The sequence below is a fragment of the Pleurodeles waltl genome, chromosome 7, assembly GCF_031143425.1.
Source record: "Pleurodeles waltl isolate 20211129_DDA chromosome 7, aPleWal1.hap1.20221129, whole genome shotgun sequence".
Classification (NCBI taxonomy): domain Eukaryota; kingdom Metazoa; phylum Chordata; class Amphibia; order Caudata; family Salamandridae; genus Pleurodeles; species Pleurodeles waltl.
In genome coordinates this window covers 1,023,219,552-1,023,243,456 of record NC_090446.1, presented here as the reverse complement: position 1 = coordinate 1,023,243,456, position 23,905 = coordinate 1,023,219,552, and the positions used below count along the sequence as shown (strand labels likewise).

The 23,905-nt window shown below is 45.2% G+C and overlaps 1 protein-coding gene across 2 annotated transcripts in view; it reads right to left on the bottom strand.

Moving 5' to 3' along the window:
- Positions 1–23,905, bottom strand: part of ABCA5 (ATP binding cassette subfamily A member 5) — a 1,006,180-nt gene that overhangs the window by 114,802 nt on the left and 867,473 nt on the right. For both annotated transcript variants that reach the window (XM_069199839.1, XM_069199840.1), the window contains exons 32-34: positions 12,994–13,163; positions 1,624–1,699; positions 1,447–1,541 (exon numbers count right to left, since the gene is read on the bottom strand). In XM_069199839.1, the coding sequence (XP_069055940.1) occupies positions 1,447–1,541; positions 1,624–1,699; positions 12,994–13,163 (341 nt within the window). The remainder of the gene's footprint in view (positions 1–1,446; positions 1,542–1,623; positions 1,700–12,993; positions 13,164–23,905) is intronic.

Genomic DNA, 23,905 nt, shown 5'->3' with positions numbered 1-23,905 from the left:
TCTTGTCAGAGTTCAGCTTCAGGCGGCTGTTTCTCATCCATTCGGCAACGGAATTCAGTCCTTCGTGGAGGTTGGCTTTGGCGGTGAGAGGGTCTTTAGTGAGGGAGAGGATGAGCTGGGTGTCGTCGGCGTAGGAGAGAATGTTGAGGTTGTGCTGGCGGGCCAGTTGTGCGAGGGAGGCCATGTAGACGTTGAACAGCGTCGGGCTTAGAGAGGAGCCTTGGGGTACGCCGCAGATGATGTTGGTGGCTTTGGAGCGGAAGGGTGCGAGTCGGACTCTCTGGGTTCTGCCGGAGAGAAAAGAGGAGATCTAGTTGAGGGCTTTGTCTTGTAATCCGGCTTTGTGGAGGCGTGTAAGTAGGGTGCGGTGGCAAACTGTGTCGAAGGCTGCGGAGAGGTCCAGGAGAATGAGGGCAGATGTTTCGCCGTTGTCCATTTGTTGTCTGATGTCATCTGTGGCGGCGAGGAGAGCAGTCTCGGTGCTGTGGTTGCGTCTGAAGCCGGACTGGGAGGGGTCCAGGATGGAGTTGTCCTCGAGGTGGTGGGTGAGCTGTGCGTTGACGATCTTCTCGATGACCTTCGCCGAGAAGGGGAGGAGGGAGATCGGGCAGAAGTTTTTGAGGTCGTTGGGGTCTGCCTTGGGTTTCTTGAGGAGGGCGTGGATTTCAGCGTGCTTCCAGCTGTCCGGGAAGGTCGAGGTATCGAAGGATAAGTTGATGAACTTTCGAAGTTGGGGTGCGATGGTAGAATCGGCTTTATTGTATTTTTCTTCTTCTATGTTGCTTCTGTCCAGCTTCTGTTCTGGCAAAATATCCCTTCTTAGTGTTCTATCATTGGTGGCATGGTGCACTTTGTTTTCGTATTATGAACAGCACTACCAAGGTTCCCAGGTCCATGCATCATGTGCTGCTCCAATCAAGGGAAGCAATGGACAGCCTGTGGGGGGGGATGGCTTCAATAAAAAGAGTGTAGTGGGTGTGCTTTAAGGGGACAGAAGCAGCACGTCTGAGAAAGCAAGACATCACATACATTTACATGGAGCGCTAAACAAACTTATTTTACTGACTGTCAGCCGTGGAAGGTTATAAGTCAGAGGATCAAATGCAACTAGACGAAGAAAGCCTTTGAATAAACAGCAAGCACATTACGTTGACAAGAAAGCCAACGGTTAGCAAAGGGCTGATCCAAAACCCTCTGCAAGTATTGGTTTTGTCCACAACAGGTCTTCAACAACAGGCAGATTAAAGCTGTCTGTACTGAGATTTTTTTTTAATCTCCCATAGTTTAAGGAGTACTCTGCAAGGAGGAAATTATATGTTTATATTTATACACACTAACCATTTAGCTAATCGAGCCATCTGCCTCGGACCTGTACCCCTGGTGCATGTTTTATGTCCTATCTTGAAAAAGTTAACAAGCACTGAATAGAGTAGGGAACACACTTACCACATCTGCTGTTTGGCCTTAGGATCCATGCCAGTCGATGGCTCATCCAGAAGCACAATATGTGGGTTTCCCAGCATGCTCAGTGCAAAACATAACTAAGTAAGAGAATCATCGAAAAAAGTTATTCACAAAAACATCATTGGAAAATAAGAAATATTTTGAAATAATACTGTCTACCTTTCTTTTTATTCCTGCCGACAACTTCTTAGAAGGTTTTTGGAGATGTTCTTTCAGATCAAGCGCACTAGTGACTCTGAAAAGCATACGACATTGAATGATGTTTTACCATTTTTATGAGAAGTGCTGAATATGAATTAAGAACTCTGGGTATACATTGGCTTTTTTGTTAGCTATATAAAACAATAATTCAATAGTTAGAAGTTAAAAGTCATATTCTAATGATGTATGATAACGACATATCAACAGACAACATTCAGCTAAGTGAAGTGTCACAAAGGTCTTGGCACCCAAAAACTGAAGCGTCATTTCCTATTTCCCTCTACCAATTTTTTATGTCTTGAGGTTGTAAGTATAAATGTTTAGAGAGGTAATCTACCATGACATCACTATGCCATGTACACCAATGTAGAATAATAACACGGACAGTATGAAATTATCAATTTATGACCACCAGCCCCTGATGATGCAACAGGCTGTATGACATCATTTAACCCGGATCACAAATGTCTTATTACTTCATAGCTTATGTACGTAAGTATGGATGGTGGTCCAGATTCCAACTGCTTGGAACTCCCAGTGAATTAATCAACGGACTACATATATACCTCAGTTCAGCTAAGGAGCATGTTATATTGTTGTATTTGGTAAGCATTTCGTACTGCAAACATCACTTAGAATTTCATCCAGCTTTTGTTTCGTAGTACTCATTCACCGGTTTAAAATCATTTCCCTGTAGGAATAGGTGAATGTAACATTAGGCGTTTTTACAGCTTCAAAGCCAAACGTGGATTATATTGGTGAATACTGGTCTGGATATTTGGGCACCTAACTTCTCAACAACCTGAATTATTGCAGTGGCCATTTGTAGATAGTTTTATTTGCTTGACCTGTTTCCACTTTTATTTTTACCTCGACACGTCTTAACTTTTCTTACTGCTGTGGCCAGGGACGTGCCTTACAGCCCAAGGAGCCTGTGCCCCTCTGAAATTTGTTTTTACCAGCCTTAGAGTGCAGTTCATATTGCAGTGGGATTAGCATGAGGTATCAGAACACAGGGCTGGCACCAAGAGATGCCAAATTATCAACATCTGACACACTTTCGGATCAGATACCAGTAACTGCCCATTCAAATTCAGCTACATGGGTAGACACTTACAAGATTCATTTAAGTAGGACAATTGTGCTCTATGCCTATAAAAATGATTTCTGTGTCTTGGGTTAAAACGCAGACTGCCAACTGGACTTCAGTCTCAGTATCTTTATATGTATTTTAAATTTGATTTCAAATGTAAAGATCAAATGTATTTTTTTATTGTTTTCGGCATGCAAATGTAAGCCATGCAATAAAAAACTCGTGATATCACAAAAGTTAAAACATCACTTTACAAACTCTGTCGTCTATCTAATTTTCGTAAAAATTCCATATTTAAAAAAATATAAAAACGATCAAATAATGTATACAAAATATACTTAATTCGCTTCCACTCACACCAGCAGAGTTCCACAATTTTAGGACTATAAAAGGAATAGTAGCCTGACATATGTAAAACTACGCCTCTCTCTCTTTCCACCACTGGAGTACTATCTACGCCGTGGTCTTCCCGACTGTCTTTTTGGTCTATTGAAATATAAGCACAACGATTCAAAGTAGCCCAACTAGAAAAATACTATGTGCTAACGCCTCTTGGCACCAAAACGGCACTAGATGGACAACATATATTGTACAAACAAAGACTATTCGACCTTAGTAAATTTAGGACCTTATGATTTTTCAATCTCACGTTCTCAATCAAAAATGAAAATGAAAATGAACCGCTTAACCTCTGGAGTGGTCACCATACTTTCCTCATAAAGAGCAAACGTGCTAAACTAGAAATTTATTGATACTCATTTTAAACTCCAAAGTTTTACCTGACTCCTAAGTCCTCTCGCACTCCAGATTTTATATATATATATATATATATATATATACATATATATATATATATATTTTTTGCCTACTGGTGGGCACCCAGTTTCTATAGAAAAAGCAATTTTTTAGTTGCCTATATTTTTGGCACCGCTTGATGAAATTTTACCAAAAAATGTGAGTCACATGAGCTGCTGTATAGAAAATGTCAGGATGATCTGTCAAGCGGGGGCCAATATAAAAGGGGGGTGAAATTTAGAGCCTTTCCAATGTTAATTCTCATAGGAAAAATTGAACAGTGATAGCGCAAAAACCACTGCACTAAATTACATCAAATTTGGCAGAAAGGTTGCTCTTGGTCCAGAAAAAGCCTTTTTTGTTATTTGGTGTAAATCCGTTCAGTAGTTTTTGAGAAATGTAAGTAAATTCAAATGTGTATATATAGGGACGCGAAGGACTCGTGACCCCTTCCTATCTCCTGCAGAGATCTGATTGACTGATAACACTTCAACAACAAAAGCTGAGTCCCAGTAGAAATTCATAAAAAATACTAAAGGGGCCAGGGTACGAAAACCAAGGCCCTTTGGGGCCCCCCAGGGCTAAAAAGCATTTTTTATTATTTTACTGTCTAATCAACTATAACTCGCGCCTTAAGGTAACTATAGCTCGTGCCCTCGCCATGCACTGCTAATTACCCCACAAATTTGCAAGGCAGGGGCGCAAGCTATAACTGGTGAACTCCTCAATCAATCAATTAATTAATTAATTTATAAAGCGTGCTACTCACCCGTCAGGGTCCCAAGGCGCTGGGGGGGGCTGGGAGCTACTGGTCTAATAGCCATGTCTTGAGGCGTTTCCTGAAAGTTAGGAGGTCTCAGGTTTGGCGTAGTTGGAGCAGTAGGGAGTTCCAGGTCTTGGCGGCGAGGTGAGAGAAGGATCTTCCTCCGGCGGTGGTGCGGCGAATGCAGGGGATGGAGGCGAGGGCGAGGCTGGCAGAGCGGAGCTGGCAAACGGGGGTGTGGAAGGTGGGTCTGTCGTTGAGGTAGGCCGGACCTGTGTTGTGGAGGGCTTTGTGTGAGTGGATGAGTAGTTTGAAGGTAATCCTCTTCAATATGGGTAGCCAGTGTAGGTCTCTGAGGTGGGCAGAGATGTGTTTGCGGCGTGGGACGTCGAGGATGAGTAGGGCGGAGGCGTTTTGGATACGTTGCATTTTTGTTTGTAGTTTGGCCGTGGTTCCTGCATCGAGTGCGTTGCCGAAGTCCAGTCGGCTGCTGACTAGGGCGTGGGTGACTACCTTTCTCTTTCAACGGGAATCCACTTGAAGATCTTGCGGAGTGCTGAGTCAAGGATGATGCCCAGGTTCTGTACTTGGTTGGTGGGGGTGGGCGCGGGTCCGAGGGAGGTAGGCCACCAGGAATCGTTCCAGGCGGAGGGGTTGCTACCGAGGATGAGGACCTCTGTTTTGTCTGTGTTTAGCTTGAGGCAGCTTGATTCCATCCAGTTGGCGACGGCGTGACGTCCATTGTGGAGGTTTGCTTTGTTGAAGATCTGGTGTGGGCAGGGGTCTGAGGGGGAGCCGGAGTGGATGGAGGCCATGGTGTTGATGGTGTCTTCATTGTTGACGTGGGTCCAGGAGCATAGAGGGTGGGGGTTGCTTGATGCGTTGGGTTCATGGTTGTCTGTGGTTGGCTGGTGGGTCTGGGGTTTGAAGCTGGTGTGGATGTCTTCGATCTTTCGACAGAAGTGGGTGGCAAGGGATTTGCAGAGCTCCTGTGATGGTGAGGGTTCGTGGGAGCAGGGCCTGGGGTTGGAGAGTTCTTTGATGATGCCGAAGAGCTCTTTGTTGTTGTGGGCGTTGGTGTCTATGCGGCTTTTGTAGTAGGTTCTTTTGGTAGTGCGGATCAGCTGGTGATGTTTGCGGATGGCAGTCTTGAGGGCGGTGTGGTTGGATCCGGTGGGTGCAAGGTGACAGGTCTTCTCCATTCTTCGACATTCCCGTTTGGAGGCCTGCAGGACGGGCATGAACCAGCTGGCCTTGGGTCTGTGGTGGGTGTCTGAGGATTTTTTGAGTGGTGCGAGGGTGTTGGCGCAGTCTTCTATCCATTTGTGCAGGTGGGTGGTGGCTGTGCTGGGGTCCCGGGTCCTGGGAGGAGGTGCCTGGGTGAGGGTGGAGATCAGCTGTTCTGTTGAGATTCTGTTCCAGTAGCAGCAGGGGGGTTGAGTGGTGAGTGACCGGCTTCTGAAAGGAGAAATGGATGCAGCGATGGTCGGTCCAGAGGAGTTCGGTGGTGTGGCTGATGGAGACGTGGTTGCTGGCTGAGAAGATGGGGTCTAGTGTGTGTCCCGCGGTGTGGGTGGGTGACGTGACGAGTTGCTTAAGGCCAAGGTTGGCGAGGTTGGCGATTAGTTTGGTGGTGTTGATATCGTTGTTGTTTTCTGGATGGAAGTTCAGGTCGCCGAGGAGGATGTAGTCCATTGAGGCGAGGGCTTGGGTGCTGATGGTGTCGCCGATGTTGTCGCAGAACTGCGGTCGGGGGCATGGGGGTCTGTAGACCAGTGTTCCTCTAAGGGTGGTGTTGGCGTTGACGTGGATTTTGAAATGGAGGTGCTCGGCGGAGTTGATGGTGTCGTGGGAGCTGGTGGAGACTCTTCTGGTGTTTTTGCGGACTATGGCGATTCCTCCTCCTGGTTTGTTGCTGCTGTCTCTTCTGGTGATCTTGTAGCCTTCCGGTATGGCTATGGCTATGTTTGGTTCTGAGGCCGAATTCATCCAAGTTTCGGTGAGAAATGCGACGTCAGGCGAAGATGTGGTCAGTAGGTCCCAGAGTTCGTTTGCGTGCTTGTGGACGGAGCGGGTGTTTAGCAGGATGCAGCTAAGGTGGTTGTCTGAGGCTTTGAGTTGGAGTTTGGAGGTTAGGTTGCAGGTGAAATTGCAGGCTTTGCAGGAGAAGGGTCCTTTGGTGTGCTTCGGAGTGGATTGGAAGCAGATGGAGGAGTGTACTGGATTGAGGGCATGGAGGTTATTGGTAGTGTAGTGGTGATTGGTGGTGTGGGGGGCGTGTGGGCCAGGGGGACTGGCACTGGGCGCGGTCTTGGCACAGACGGGCTTGCCTTTGGAGCGCCAGCAGCGCGTCCGCACCATGGCTGCCATAAAAGGGGAGGTGGGAGGGAGTGGCAGCTGAGAGGTGATCGGCAAATGGGAGAGCAGGGTGGGTGGGGCCGCAGGGCTCAGCAGGGGGAAAGCAGGAGATCCGAGGTGGAGGGAGGGGGGCCGGGATGCAGCGGCTGGGGGTGTGCAGCAGGAACAGAGAACGGAGGAAAAGGAAGGATGGCACCTGAGTGGAGGCAGCAGAGGCGGCGGTGTAAGGAGCGACCTGCATGCCAAACCTAGGGGTTTGTACATTTAAAATGTGAATTTCAGTGAATTTCTATGTTTTTTTATTGTATTTCCTAACTATAATGTCCCTGTAAGCCTTGTTTTTTTCAGTGAATATATATATATATATATATATATATATATATATATAAAATACACCATCTCATTTGGTTCAGAACACTTGCGTTATCGTGAGATGCCAACAAAATAAAGATTTTTACCAGATTTATATTTGTCAATAGCAGTAGCTCAACGATGAATAACAAAGCTGACTTCGATTTTCACAGTATGGACAACAGAGTCAAATATCACTCTTTTTATGAGCTGGCAGTCGAGTGACTTTCCAAGCTGCATTAATATAGTCATATATATAGGAGGCATCGATTCATAGCAGTATTCCAGTTCCACATAGGTCTCAAAAAGTGGGTGCAGATATAATCTCCTTGCTGAGAAGTAAAATTGCATACCAGCATGTACTGCAGGACCGATTCATCCCCACCTTTATTGCAATTGCAAATAGAATCCTCGATTAAGGGTCATGTAGCAGGTGTCCCTATTAAAATTGCTACACACCTAAAGTGGACTATACCCATTTTTAATTTGAAAATAGAATGTCATTAACTCATTTTACTCAAATGCTACAGGTGGTGTTATAAAGCCAGCCTTCAAAATATTGATACAGTCACTGCCCAGTCCCATGATGGGAAGAAATCCATTTAGTGTATGCAGACACCTCTGCTGAACTGCCAAACTTTAAACACCATTTTCACAAAAGGTAAGAGACAGGATGACTTTTCTGGGGATGCCTGGAACCAACAAATAGGTGAAAAGTTTCAGACATTCCCTTTCGGTAAGGATGAAATGCAAGGCGATTTTTGAAGACAGAATAGAGACGGTGATGGAATCAGATGCAAGTCAGCAAGGATGGGGTTCAACAAATTTACATCTTGCCAACTGGAGTAAGATGCACCTGGGAACAGCAGACTTTGACCATTAGTTGTCTGGTGTTACTAGTCCGTTATAACATCAGTGCTACTGACATTGGACAATATTTCTGTGGTTAAGTATCTGAATCAAATTGGTGGAATGAAATCACAAAAAGCTAGCAGAATTGCCCAACTATTGTTGACATTACTGTACACACCATTGGAATTAATTGAAAGTAGTGTATGAGCCAGGGAGAATGAATTTGGAGGCAGACTAGAATTCAAGGTATTTACTGGATTTGGAAAATGTTTCAGATGTTGAAGGAAAGGAGAGGTCCTTTGATTATACTCCTTTTTGAACTGAGGTTGATGAAACAACTGTGTAGGATTTTACAGCTGGAGACAAGATTGGAAGGAGAAGCATTTGATGCCTTTATACAGCTTTGCTATTAAAGGCAGATACTCTTTCCCTTTATTATCTGTAATTCTCCAAGTTTTGGTAGACTGGCGAGAGACCTGTCTGCTTTAACTATTCCATGGTGGCCAGCACAATGTTGGTTTCCAATGGTAATAGGAATATCAGCAGGGGTGCTGTTATTGCTTGCTTCAATTTCCAACTCTGTTGATGAATATTCAGGAGGAATTAATTGAAATGGTTCAGTGGGTTAGCTTAAGTTGGTTGTATGGATGATTTATGGGGTCCCAGGTGAGTCAGAGGTTTTTCTAGAGAATCGTCAGATCTGGCCAAGGAGGAATGGGCAGATTAAACCAGAAAATGTTAGTGTTGAGCTTAAAGCTCTTGGAACAGTTAGTGTATTGAACAGGGGTTGTATCCCCTGTGTACACTTGTAGTTCAGATTGTGAATTTGTTTGGCAGAACTATTTGATTTGTCATTGAAGCATTATTAGTGGAAACTGGCAATCTTATTGATTTGAGTTTCATCTATAAGGGTTTCAAATTTTTAAACACTGGATTTACCTAATTTATCTAATATAGCCTTAGAACCCGCCGTAGTGGGCTCTACCGGCTATTAAAGGCCCGCTCCCCGCATTAAATGCCCGAGCCGAAGGCGAGGGCATTTAACAAGGGAGAGGGACTTTAATAGCCGGTAGAGCCCACTACGGCGGGTTCTAAGGCTATTAGAACATTCTGCCACTCAGGGCAGAATGTTCTATTAAAAAAAAAAATAATTCACGGAGCCCGAGGGGATTAAAATCCCCTCCGGCTCCGTGAGGCTTTGTTCACAGCTGTTGCTGTGAACAAAGCGAACATTGGAATGTTGGCGCTGCGGGCTTTTACCGGCCTGTAAAAGCCCACAGCACTCCATTGTTTTCAATGGAGCCCCCAGCATTCCAATGTTCTAATAGGTTTTACATGCCAAAATGGGTAGTTTTCAATATAACTAGGAGAAGAAAAATGTTCTCAAAAGATGTTTTTCCATGATCAACCTAGGCAGTATGTGATGTGACGTATCAGAGTATGAACTTGGAACGAGAGAGGTAACATTCGATCTCTTGTATAAAGCCTCTTGAACCTGCCTTTCAAATCAATAATATCAAGATGTGTAAGTTGCGTAATAAAGGAAGCAGGTATCAATATGGATTTGCTTGGAGCTCATTCTTCAAGGGGTCTGATGGCATATCTAATTGGAGGATGGATGGAAGATATTTTACATTCTGCAGACTTGTCTATGTTTGCAGCATGCTTCTGAATGTACTTCGCAATGTCTTTGAGCTTGCAAATAACCCAAGCCTTTGGTCTTGACATAAAATTGTGATTTGTTTTCAAGCTCTGAGTGGGAAATAAATCATGATTTCCCGTCCTGTAGTAATGCAGGTGAAAGATGTGGTAAGATGTTTATAAAGTGTACCTACTATCTTCTTAAGGACAACATTTGCCTCTTTCAGATGTGAAATGAATAATTTTGCAAGGAATTTTACGGAATAGACTTTAAAGGGAAAATTATTGCTTTTTCTTTGTTGATCAAGTTGAAAAGGATGGATTTTGAAGGTTTTTATACCCCAAACGCGCAGAGTGGCAAAATTCTCACAATATTTCTAAGAAGTTTGTGGACAAGCAGAATCATTTTGATATGTTCTTCAGCCTTAAGATTAGTACTCAACATTATTCTTTATAGGTAGTGTTAGAACTGAGATCCTTGGTGTAGTTCTCCCCTAACTTTTTGCCTTCACATGTCCTGGTTTTGCTAAAGTCGTTTTTGCTAGCCAGAGGACTCTCGGTAGCACTGTTAACCAATGCTAAAGTGCTTGAGGTCTCTGCTAAAAACATGGTAACACTGACTTGTTCCCCATTGGCATATTTAATTTACTGATAAGTCCCTAGCAAGGTGCACAACATGTGCCCAGGGCCTCTAAATGAAATGCAGCTAGTGGGCCTGCAACACTGATTTTGCCACCCACTTAATTAGCTTGTTAAGCATGTCTCAGGCCTTTTGTCAGGTCCAACCCTTCCTTTTCAATACATATGTCAAATCTAAGGTAGGCCATGGACAGCCACAAGGGCAGGGTGCAGTGTATTTAGGAACTTGGACATGTACTTTTATGTTTTACATGTCCTACCGGTCAAAAACCCTTACATTTGTTTTTCAGTACTACAAGACCTACCTCTCCCATTGGATAACATTGGAACTACCTTTTTACATTGTATAAGTGTAATTTCCAAATGGGAAAAGGTATCTTGATGATGTTTGGTGTCTCTGGAACCCTAATTTAAAATCCTGCTCTAGCCACTTGATGCCAGCAGTCTGTCTATGATCACATGACTGGGCATAGCTAGCAGTTGGGCTTTGTGTATTCCTCCTAGACAGCCACACACAATGCGAGCATAGGTGTGACTGGAAGGGCCATTACTGGCAGGATGGGAGGGAGGAGCTGGGCATCGCCCTATTTGCACTTGAACAGCCTGTGTCCTGTCTCCTCACAAAGGGCTGCATACCCCCTATAGTTAGTCTAGAGCTAGGGCAGGGAAGGCAGAGGATCTGCACATTTCAATGGCATGCCTCTAGAAGCTTCTCCCCACCTCAAAGTCACAGAAGTGTATCAAAGAAGGACCTCTGACACCAACTCCTCAGTACACTGCTGTGGATAGTCTGTCAGAAAGAAGAACTGCTGTGCTGCTACAAGGACTGCCACTCTGCTGGACTGCTGCTCTAAATGAACTGCTGCCCTGATGTGCTGACTTGCCTCCCTCTTGCCTGGGGAAGGAAGAACTTGACCTGCAACTTCCTCTTGAACCCAGGTCCTGTGAGTAACCTATAGGGCTAGTCTGCTGGCCTCCTGATCTGAGCCTCAGGAACACAAAAGGTGCCCCAAGAGCTCCTAAGCCCGTTGTCAGTGAGTTCCTGACCCACAAGTGGTGCCTCTCAGGTCCTGGACTCTTGGTGTGGCTCTCAAGCTGTTGAAATCATGCTTTTGGATTCTTTGTGGCTGGGCTTGTTGACACATGAACTGAGTTACTCACTCTGAAAATCACTGCAAACTGCTGCCAGTCTGTCTCTTCGCACAGCAACATTGACAGCCCACAGGAGACGTTCAATGCGAAGCTCCAGCCCGTCTGCCAATTGATGCCCAGCCTGCTCTTCACACCACGCCGACTGCCGCCCGCAATGCTCTCCTTACTCCTTGCGACCCCCTCCAACGAGAACATGGCTCTTGGCACAAAACATGAGAAGTGATAACTTTAGCGGGACTAATCTGGGACTGTATCTGAGCTCGCTTCACAGCAGTTTTCCTGAACTTTTGACTTTGAACCGGTCCAGCACGACCAGATAGCCGCAGTTGGCGCATTCTGTTTTTAGGCGCTATTTTACAGTTTAGCCTTTAAAAAATCAAAACTCCGGGTTTACTGATTGGATTTTTGTTTCTTTGGTCTTGATTTATTTATTATAGTCTGCTCTCTTGTTCTAATCTTTGAGTGGTGTTTTCATTAGTTACTGTTTCAAGTGTTTCACAAATACTTTATACACTGCCCCTAAATTAAGCCTGACTGCTCTGTGCCAAGCTACCAGGGGGTTGAGCACAGATTAATTTGGGGTCGCTTGTGCCTTACCCTGACAAGGACTGCGGTTGCTGCTTGACTAGGACTCACACCGCAGTCAACCAGTAAACCAATGTCTAACAGGCAACATTAAAAACGGTACACTCCAGAAAGAACAGGATGCTGTATGTTTCTGTGTTCTGTTATTATGGTACTATGCTAAATGTCGGAAGTCGTTAAATGGGATTGCACATAATCTGAGCCTCCATTTTGTTAATAAAATCTCAATGTTCTTTGAACTCAATGTTTGGAAAATCATCATTCTCTACTATACCTTTAGATTTCTGTGGTGATATAAAAGAGGGATGTGGAAGTATACTCTGCAGAGGCACATTACACACATAATTTAGAATCTTAAAATTTCCAGAATAAGATAGTGATTTACAGTATACAATTTTTAATTGCATGTTGGATCTTTATGATGGTGAAACTTCAGTAATAGAAGCTACTGCCATAAGCGTATGGCCTTAGTTGTTTATGAACACATAGGAAGTTTAAGAGCCTCTCTGGAATACTAGACACTAAGCCTGTTGGATATGTAATTGGGTACAGTCTGGAGCAGGAAATCATTCAAAATGCCTTTCTAACCATCATACATGGACTTTTATAGCCGGCATCACTCACCTTTTGAGTTCTCGATTTATTTGACTTCAACTGTGTCTTCTAGTCACCAAAATTGAATGATATTGGTCCCTAATTCCTTGCCTCTCAGCTACCCCATCATGTTGATGTCAGCTAAGATACCAACACAAGATGAGGAACACCCTTGTCCTATCACATACATATGATTTAAAGTTTCTTGAAGCCAAGAGTATGGGATGGGCATCTTGTGCAGCAGTATTTAGACTGTAAGCTGATAATTTTACAATAATATGTTGCAGAAATGGAGTTCATCTGGCTCTGTGGCTAGTTTTTGCATGACAATATTTTGTCATGTGAAAATTAGGATTGACATAACATTTTGAAAGTGATATCAGCATTTACCATCAAGTTAAATTCTGAACTTAAACCCACCATTTCAGCGAAAAAATGTAAAGTTGTTATTTTATAAGCGATGATGATGCATCATATAGAAAGATAATTCCTGGAAAAAACTTACCGTTTTATAACGTCCTTCAGATCACTTGCAGTCATTCCTTTGATGGATCCAAAAATCTCAAGATGTTCTTGCAGTGTAATTTCAGGCCAGAGAGGATTGGTTTGGGGACAATAGCCAACAAAATTCACAGGATTGTTGCCTTCAGTCTGTGAATATTCACCCATCAGCACCTGTACAAATAGTAATTACTGCCAATAAATTCTACATTGTGTGTCATAGCTATTTCTATTTTCTAGTACAAAGACACTTAGAATAGTAATTCAGTTTTTTGACATTCTAAGGCTTTTTCTATAGAATGACTTGTACAATATAAAGGAAAATTCCCACTTAACACATTTGAGAAGCTAAATGAAAAGTAGTACAAAGACACTTAGAATAGTAATTCAGTTTTTTGACATTCTAAGGCTTTTTCTATAGAATGACTTGTACAATATAAAGGAAAATTCCCACTTAACACATTTGAGAAGCTAAATGAAAAGTACATATATTCAGGAATGAGTATTCATAGCTAACATGCAATACCCTCACAAAACTGTTGCTGTGACCATAGCTAAGATTTACATTGACCTATGACATGGGAGAGTGTGCTGCTTAACATGGTGCCCAACTACAAACATTGAAAATGGGCATTTAGAGCCCCACATTGTGCAGTTAAGAACAATCATAATTAAGGCACAGTGAGCTCCTGCATTTTCTCAGACAACAGTCTTAAACTGGGAATTTAACAGAGAAATAGATATTTATCAGTGATGCACTTGACTACCTAAATGGGAGGTTCCACACAACAACACCATTTTTGGCTTTGAATGAGCCACGCTATAAAATATGAATCTCCAAGTAATTTTACTATTTTCAATGTAAATCCTGATTCTTCCAAATGTAACAGTCAAAATCGGCCATCTTTGGCCTTCTTGTTATTCTCCAACAGATTTCAAATGGATGGGCACATTAGTTTGTTTCTTCATATGGACTTACTGGCATGAGAGCTTAGAGTTGTCTTTAAATCATGCATAGCATAAACGTTAGGCATAACTGTGACCTCAATGTTTCTTAAGGTGCTTCCTAATAAGTGATGTCTGCTTTGTTTAAATAATACTGAGGTAAGGAATTTTAATGCGCAGAGTCTCTCCACCTCCAACTGACACTAGCAGGGGTCAGTCCACCTAAAGTCCTACAGCTGCGCAGCATGCAAAGTAAGTTTCAAAATGCAGAATCTTTTCATCAAATGTTCACATCAGCTCTGTGGTGCTTTCCTTAGCACTTCAGTCTTTTCCTTGTAACACAAACTTCAAATGGTCTTCCATTAGAGTCATGAGTTTAACATCTCTCTTTTACAAGGGCCTGGGGCATCCCCAGAGCTAATTATCAGGAAGATGCTGATAGAAGCATATGAAACTTACAACCTCACCACCTTTCTCCAGAAGCTCAGCTGACCATGTCAGAATTGGGGCCTACTGTCTACATGCCATTGATCTATTATCAAGATCTGTGAATCACCATAGATCTCTTTGAGGGGCGCATGAGCATCTTACTCCAAAGTCACTTTTACTGTTCTCATTCACAGCAGGAAAGGCTGGAGGTGGTCACGAAATGTCTGAGCCACTTGGTGATAAGTTTTGCGTCACTGGAGGATCTCCTATACATCACCACCGGACCACAACCTACATTTTCCATGATGCCATTCAATGTTCATATTTTTCGGAATTGTAGGTGGTCATTTTACACGCACAAAGGCTGAGGCCAGGAACCCTTGCAATAACTTTAACCACTGGTAATTGCTCAGGGCATCATTCTTCTCCATCGATCTTGTGTTCACTATGCCACCTAAGTGTGGACCCAGACATATGCAAATCAGTCTTGATCCTTCTCTGATAAGAACAGTCAAGCCTGACCTGGCAGGCCAGGTCCTCCCTGAACCACAACACAAGCAACTTCAGTTTTGGAGCAGGGTCAAGACTGATTTGCATATGGCTGGGTCCAAGCTGAGGTAGCATGGTGTGCAAAATAACAATGGCTGAGATTAATTGAAGCACTCCATCCATCACTTTTTTGTATGCTTCAGTGGGATGCCATAAGTAAGACAGTATGCCAAGACATGTCTCCTGTGCACACTGTGCTACTGGATCCAAGCTATATCCGAATTATGAGCCCTAATAAGTGGGAAACCAATATTGGGGTGCTTGTACTTCGGTTAAGGAAGGACCCAGCCTGGCCGTTTGGGCTGGACTATTCAGACTGGAATATGATCCTGACTGATTTGTATATGGCCGGGTGAAGGTGAGGTGGCATGGTGTGCAAAATAACGATGTACTGGGATGCGGCCCAAATAATTACCAGTGGCTGAGATTAAGTCAAGCATTCCATCCATCACCTATTTGTAGGCTTCAGTGTGACGCCTTAAGTGGGATAGGTATGGCCAGATATGTGGCACAGGTGCACTGTGCCACTTAAGCCAAGTTATATCCGGCTGATGAGTTTTAATAAAAGTGAAAACAGTCTTGGCTTGCTTGAGTTCTGTATCAGGGAGTACCTGTGAAGGCGGTTCAGGCTGAACTGTCCCCATTCCTGTATAGGTGCCACCGCTGGGCGCTGATGTCAGTTCCTTTTCACAACTTTCCACGCCAGAAGCACAGATCTATAAAGAAACTGACTACTGGTGAGTGTAAACGTAGGCTCTGATAGGGTAGCCTGTGTCCCTAGAAATGAGTTAGCAAAGCTGGGAGGATGAGTGGGTTGGTAAGGAATCTGCAACTAGATTTTGTATCGTAAATAACTTGTTCATCTGATAGAGACTTCCAGTTGCAGATTCCTTACCTTTGAATAGATACCCAAGCAATACCACCCCCAGAGGTGTGTCTGTGAACCAAGTACACGCTAGAAAGTCCTGCAGGACTGAACAGGCAAAGTGCCCATCCCTACGGACCTGACTATTAAGGAAGTAGTGTTCAGTAAGCATAAGCAGAGAAGCCCACATTGCCACTTGACAGATGTCAAGGACTGGAACTCTGCATGCTAATGCAGTGGTTGCAGCTTTAGCTCGAATACAATGAGCACAACGCAGTGGTTGCAGCTTTAGCTCGAGTACAATGAGTACAAAAACTGTCAGGAAGTTGCTTTTCGTCCAGTATGTAGCAGATCTTAATGCAGAGTACGACCCATGTGGAGATGGTCTCCTTCTGCACTGCCCAGCCTTTTTTCACACCCACATAACCTACAATGAGTTGATCATTCACCTGCAGCTTTTTAGTATGACCAAGGTAGAATGCCAATTCTATTTTTGGGTCCAGGTGGTGGAGTCTCTCCTGTTCCTTAGAAGGATGTGGGAGTGAGCAAAAAGTAGGAGAGGTGATGGATTGGCCTTTTGGTAGAAAGGAGGCCCTAGTATGAAGCAGCACTTTGTCAGGATAGAGGGGAAGGAAGGGTAGCTTAGATGACAATGCCTGCAGCTCACTCTGGCCCTGGGGACAGATGAAATGGCCACAAGAAAGGCTGTTTTCAAAGTGAGAAGCCGGAGAGGACAATTGTGGACAGGCTTGAAAGGAGTTCAGACATCAGAAATCTCAAAAACAAACAAAAAACAAAGTCAGATCCCATTGGGGCATAATGAATGGGGATGGAGGAAAGAGATGTGTAATCCTTTGAGGAACCTATGTACAATATAGGACTTAAATAAGGTTGATCAGGAAACATCAAAAAAGCAGAAATAGCAGACAAATAACCTTTAAGAGTGCCCATATCAGAGCCCTGTTGGGCCAGGGAAAGGATAAACAACAGGACCTCAAAAAGAGGGGCAGAAAGGGGGTAAACAGACTTGTCTGTGCACCATGCCACAAACTTCTTCCAATGACAAGCGTATACCATTTTATGTGGAGGGACACCTGGCTGCCAAGATTATGTTACAGAGTTCAGGAGAAAGGTCAAAAGCTGTCAACTGTCACCGCTCATCTCCACACAAGAAGACGGAGAGTGGACAGGTTTGGTGCAGAAATCTCCCCTGCTGCTGCGACAGAAGATCCTCCCGAAGTGGCAGTCTAATCGGAGAATCAAAGGACATGCTCAGCAGCTCGGGATACCAGATCCTCTATGCCCAGTCCAGAGGCAAAAGGATTACTTGGGCCCGGTCGTTCTTGATGTTCTTGAGAACTCTGGGCAGAAGTGGTATGGGCAGAAAGGTGTACAGGAGGCCTGAGTTTCACTTGAGACAAAAAGTGTTTTAGGAACTCCAATACGCAAAACTGCTGACATTGCGCATTCTCTGGGGGGGGAAAACAGATCTAACCTAAGCTCTCCCTACTGCTAAAAAAGATCTTGCACCACCTTCGGATGAAGACACCATTCATGACCCGCTAGACATTTTTGGCTGAGTTCATCTGCACTGGTGTTTAGAGACCTCACAAGATGTTGAACCACCATGGATATGTCCTGCTATTTCATCTAAGTCCAGAGGTGCAGAGCCTCTTGAAAAAGGGTCTATGACCCCATCCCTCCCTGCTTGTTGCAGTACCGCAAGGCAGTGGAGTTGTCTGTGAACACCTGCACCATCTTTCCCTTGATAGAGGGAAGAAATACTTGTAACACCAGCTGGATCACACAGAGCTTCCACAGGTTGATGTGGAGTCTGGAGTCTGCTGGAGACCAGATGCCTTCAATTTCCACCTCTCCCAGATGGCCACCCTATCCCAGGAATGATGCATCTGTCACTACTGTCAGATCTGTTTGGGGAAGGCAGAGAGATCTGCCTCTGACCCAGTCTCGATTCGTTAACAACCACTGCAGATCTTTCACAGTTCCCTCTGAGATCTGGACCTTGTCAGTGAGATTACCCTGATGCTGCACACACTGGAAATTAAGGTCCCAGTGTAGAGCCCGCATATGCCATCTGGCCATGATATCCAGCAGCCTCAGTCAGCCTCATCGAAATCCAGGATGGAGGCTGAAACATCGGTATCAAAGTCTGAATATCCTGGACTCGCAGCTCAGGAAGATAAGCCAGAAACTGCACTGTGTCTAACACAGCTCCCATGAAAGGGAGCGTCTGAGAGGGTGTCAGGTGTGGCTTTTTGCACATTGATTGTGAACCCCAGCGAATGTAGGAGGTCAGCCATAGTCTGAAGGAGGGAGACCACCGTCATCACCTTGGTGAACACCCGAGGGGTGCTGGTAAGGCCAAAGGGAAGCACTGTGAACTGAAAGGTTTCATGGCCTACTGTGAAGCACAAGTAACATCTGTGGGCAGGCAGGATAGGGATATGGAAATAAATGCTACCATCCAGTCTTCTGGGTCCAGAGTGAGCATCCTGAACTTCTCCTTCTTGAGGAACAAAAGGTATAGGACAGAGTGGAGGCCCTTGTACTTTTTGGGGACCATAAAGTAGTGGAAATAGCAACCATGACCTACTTCTGGCAAGGAAACCCTCTCCATGACACCACTGACCAAGAGAATCATAACTTCCTTGCAGAGAATGGACAAGAGATCCTCCGCCATCCGATTGTGGGATGGTGGCTTGGCAAGAGGGGTAGTCTTAAAGGTGTGGGAGTAGCCTCTTCTGACTATTTGCAATACCTACCTATCTAATGTGATGGATTGCCAGCGGAGCAGGTGATGGAGAATCCTGCCACCAACTGGCCCTTGGTGGGGGAGTCAGACTAGGAAGGTTTAGAGACTGCTCCAGAGGAGGAGGGAGTCAGACTGTCTAAACCACTGGCCACCTGATCCACAAGGTGGTTGGAAACCGTGCCATCGGCCATGCAGAGGCTGGACAGCACGTGCAGCACAGTGGCTGGCCAGGAATGGATGCAGTTGGTGGCAACTACCTTAGCCATGGAAAGGGTAAAAGGCAGACTGGGGGGACATTGGGCTGACACCTGGCACTGGACCTGGCCATAGGCCAAGAATCCTTGAGGTGCTTTAGTGCTGAGTCTCCCTTGTCTCCAAAGAGATGGGTGTCATCAAAGGGCATGTTCATCAAAGACGATTGGATATCCCCTGAAAAGCCAGACATCCACAGCCAGACGTGGCGCCACAGGGCCACTGTTGATGAAACCGCTCTGCCCAGCGAATCAGTTATGTCCATTCTGCAATGGATTGTAAATTTCACTGCTTCTCTCCAATCAGCAACAGCCTGAGAGAGTACAGGCCAAGCCTCCTCCAGGACCTTTGGCAGCACTTGCACACCCGTATCCCAAAACGTGTGAGAATAACAGCCTAAAAGGCTTGCGGTGTTCATGTACCGCAATGAAAGGTTGGCAGAAGAAAACATCTTCTTCCCAATGAGTCCAACCTTTTGGATTTCCTATCCAGGGGAGCAGAAGGGAACGTACCAGGGGAGATAAAGGCTTGGATAACCAAGCTCTCAGGTGTGGGGTGTTGCGTCAAGCGGGGCAATAGCGGCAGGCAATTGTCCTATTCACAGAAGCCCCTGGGCTGGGTGTGGACCAGGTGCACAGTAGGATGCTCCTGAGGGCCTCTTTAAATGGGAGCTGGGGTTCTGCAATGGAAGCTCCCAGTTCTAGCATCTCTGTCAGGAGATTAGTCCTGAAGGCCACCGAAGCCAACCCAATGTGCAGGACCTCAGCCGCACCCTCACCACCACAGAGTAAGACGCTCCTTCATCCGGAGCCATGGTAGGGGGCGAAAGCATGCCAATATCTGGAGAAGTATCCAGTCCGCAGGCTTAACCTAAGTCTGTACACCACTCCATAGGTTCTTCATACAGCTTGTCCAGGGACCCCTCCTATACATTTCCAAAACTTAACCCGTAAGAACAGGGCTCAGAATCCGACCTAGGAGGCAAGGCTCCTGCTGGCATCGGAATGGGCATTATAGACCGCCCATCTGGCTCCATGTCCGAGTCGGGGATTACAATGGGAATGGCGCAACCTATGGGCGCCAACGGAGCCAAGAGCATCAGTGTAGGGATCAGCATTGTGGAAGGTCGGTGTGGATCGACTGACGTCAGTGTGGATCCAGGACTGGATCCTTGGGTGCCCGTCGGTGCCGAGGACACTGGTGTGGAACCTGAAGGGGCCCCTTCTGACTTTGCAGGGCCCGCAGGCACTCTAGCGGTAGCGGGCTGCCTAAAAATAAAGCGCATGGCCTCGTAAAACTCTCTGTGCTGGGCAGGGATTGACCCAGCTCCTGGAAACTCAGGGGGCCGTGGAGTCGCCCCAAGCACAGGCTCTGGAGAGCGAGGCCTAAAACCTCAACGCTCCCCAGTCTTGGCGGCCAATTGATGAGAAGAAGTCGAGAAGTGCTTCGACTTCTTAGACTTCTTTTTGTGCCTCGACTTACCCGATCGCCCAGAGGACTTGGAGTAGAACCACGACAATAGAGGGCTCTGTGATTAATCCCAAAACCTTCCTCTTGACAGAGATCTTAACTTGCACAGAGTGAGTGTCAGGCCGCCATCAGCTTTAGGGACTATTCCCACAAAGTCTCCAGATGCATGGCGCAACATGTGGAGAAAACTTTGGATTGTGATCGCGCTCCAGGTGCCAAAGATACACAAGGTGCGGATCCATCACGGACATAGTTTAATGACAGGATATAAAGGGCTCAAAGCTGATCTTTCTAGATGACATCTAATCAATAGTTGATTAAATCTTCAACAAAAAGTTGAAAAAGCCAGTCAAAAAGTGAATAAAGGGATAGCTCTTTGGCGCAGATGGAAAATAACAGATGTAAACACGCCTAGGTGGCGTCTATACAGGAACCGCAACGTTATATCCGGCGTGGATGACGGCAGACAAGAAGCAGATCAACACCACTTAATGGCGCGCAGGGATACTGCTCACGAAAATCTCCAGATCCAGCCTGACGCCTGGGGGAAAATCAAAGGTGAGGAATCTGCAACTAGAAGTCTCTATCTTGGAAAATAAACTTTGATAGTTTAAAATACCAAATCTGAACTAATTATTGAAATACAGAATTACATTATTAAAGAACATTTATGGATCCTATTCACATAAAGCCATGAGAAGGATTTCTTTTCATTTTAAGACTTTGGAAATAGTTAAAATACACTTAAAAGGCAGTGGTTGTATATAGGTAGTACTCAATGTAAGCTGTATAATTGTGATCAACGTTTGTTACGTTGACAAAAGTTACCATGAATACATCCGTTCAGAATAGAGCACATACTCAAAATCATAAGGTACCTAGCTTATCACAGAGAGAGTGAGTTTATGCCAAAGGTTGAACACCACCAATTACAAAGTCATTATTTATATTTCATTTTATAAGTCTGTTCGTGTTCCACTTCAACAAAGGAAGTATGGCAAAAGATATATTTTAACGTTGGTTCCATAAGAAAGTTACTGGTGATGCACTATGTTGATTGGTTACTAAGTATTGCCTTGTCATTACATATCTACTATGGCCCAAGTATGCAATGCCCAGCAGAGTGACAAGTCCAAGTGTCAATAGTCAATGTCTCCGTTTTCTCTCTCATTGATTTCTCCTTTTCCTTGGCCTCTAGCTAACTTATGTATTACAGCAGTGTGTGGTTGACTGTAGGAGAAGTACAAAGACATATATCATTGTCCTTGGATCCCAACCACAAGGTTAATGCTGTCTGATATCTGCACTCTTCCAGGCAGAGCTCCCACATGTACACATGTAAATTACTAGTGGGAAACTAAAAAACAACACAGTTCATACACTAGTACATGACAGACGCCAATTCTAATGTAAAACAGACTTCGAATCTGGATCCTGGTCCCAGGGAGAAGTTATACAAACAACCAACTCCAGTCCCCGTGGCATGCATCAATAAAAGTTACAATTTAACCCAGTTAAACATAAAGGGGGTCATTCTGACCCTGGTGGGGTGAAAAAGGGTGAAAAAGACCAAAGCACCGCCAACAGGCTGGCGGTGCTTTTGTTCCCCATTCCGACCGCGGCGGTAATGCCGCGGTCGGACCGCCGGGGCCGGCGGTTTTCCGCCATTTCTGCTTGCAGCGCTGCCCTGGGGATTATGACCCCCTTACCGCCAGCCTGTTTCTGGCGGTTTTCACCGCCAGGAAGAGGCTGGCGGTAAGGGGTGTCTTGGGGCCCCTGGGGGCCCCTGCACTGCCCATGCCACTGGCCCATGTCCAGCACTCATCACCCCAGAGATTTCCTCAGTAAACTGGCCAGTCCCCAGTCTAGACTCCCAATGAGCGTAAGAGCCGAAAGTGGAACCCGCATTCGACGGATGACAGAACATGCAAGTCAATAGCAAGGTAAGTACATTTGCATAACTAACATTACACCTATGCGGTGCCTTTTACTCCAGATGTCAACAGGAAGTTGATATTTTACTAAATGGTACGCATGGGGGACAGCAGCTCATAACAAATTTTCAAGAAGCATTTCACCAAATGAGAGCTGGAAGCCTCACATCATAGAAGGGATCTGTTAGAAATGTGGTCTCTAGTTGAAAGAGGTATGCCCCCTGTCCAAGTAGGGACCACAATCCTAGTCAGGGTAAGTCGCAACACAACCTAAATTATCCTGTGCTCACCTTCAGGTAGCTTGGCACAGAGGAGGCAGACTTAACTTAGGGGACAACGTGTAATGTATTTGTGCAATAACTCATAAAGTAACACAGTGTAAACACCACAAAAGTACTCCCCATCAGTTTAGAAATATTTATCTGAATAAAATAAGACCAAAACAACAAGAATCCAATATGCACAAGTCAAGATATCACTTTTAAAGGTTTAGATAAGTCTCAATCCTAAAGAACCAGTGATTGTATAATTTCAACACACAATATCTGGGATGGGTCAAAAATAACGGCCGCAGAGGAGGAGATGCATTGGAAAGTAAAGTGATGCGTTTGTTTTTCCAGTGCGGCGACGGTGATGCAGCATTTCTTTCCACGCAGCAAGGTGAGGCATTGATTTTCTGGCGTGCAGCCTTGGTTCCTCACTGCGATGCGGGAATATTTTGATGCCCAGGGACGATGAGTGGAAAACCCAAAACGCGCTCAAAAGAGGCAACAGGTGCTGTGTCGATCCAGCAGGTGGTGCAGCGAGTTTTCAGCCTCGACACAGGAGCTGCATTGATTATGAAGGCAGATTTTCTCCTTCAGATGATGTCTTTGATGGTCCTGAAACTTCAGAACAGGGGGCAAGCTCAGTCCAAGCCCTTGAACAGCGCTTATGGGGAAAGGCAGAGTCCTTTAACAGAGTCAGGGGCCAGCATGCAGCAGGGCAACAAGTAAAGAACAGTCCTTAGAGAAAAGCATTCCAGATCAGTCATTTGGGCAGCACGGCCGTCCCTCTGACAGAGTCCAGCAGTAGGTCCAGAAGTGTCTGATTTTAGGGGGGGTCACAGACCCAGTATATGTACCCAAATGTGCCTGTGAAGTGGAGAAAAACTTCAAAAAGTTGTTTTGAAGTGTACCTGTTCCCCTTTTTAACCCGGTCCTGTCTGCCAGGAGATCTGTGGGGGGTTATCAGTCCATTGTGTGAGTTCAGGCCACTGGCTTATGCAGTGTAAGTGAGAGTCCCCTCCACCCTTCCTGCCCAGGAAAACCCATCAGTATGCAGATGGATACAAATGCAGCTGAGGGTCCTGTGCTTATGCCTGTCTGGGTGGAATGTACAAGGGGGGGGGGGGGGGGTCAGCCAGCACAGGCCAGACGTGGATTCGAGACACACTGTCAGGCATAGAGAGCAGTAAGTGCAGAGAAATGCAACTTTCTAAAAGTGGCATTTCTAAAACAGTAATGTTAAATTCAACTTCACCAGTACGCAGGACTTCTCAATATCATTCCAACAATGCCAAACATAACAATGCCACTCTTTACAGATCAGAAATCACCTCTTAAAAGTATATAAGTAAATTTCCAAAGCTGGCTATGAGAGAAGCAGGCTTAACAGTAGTGAAAAACTTACTTTAGGAGTTTTTGACTACCAGGACATG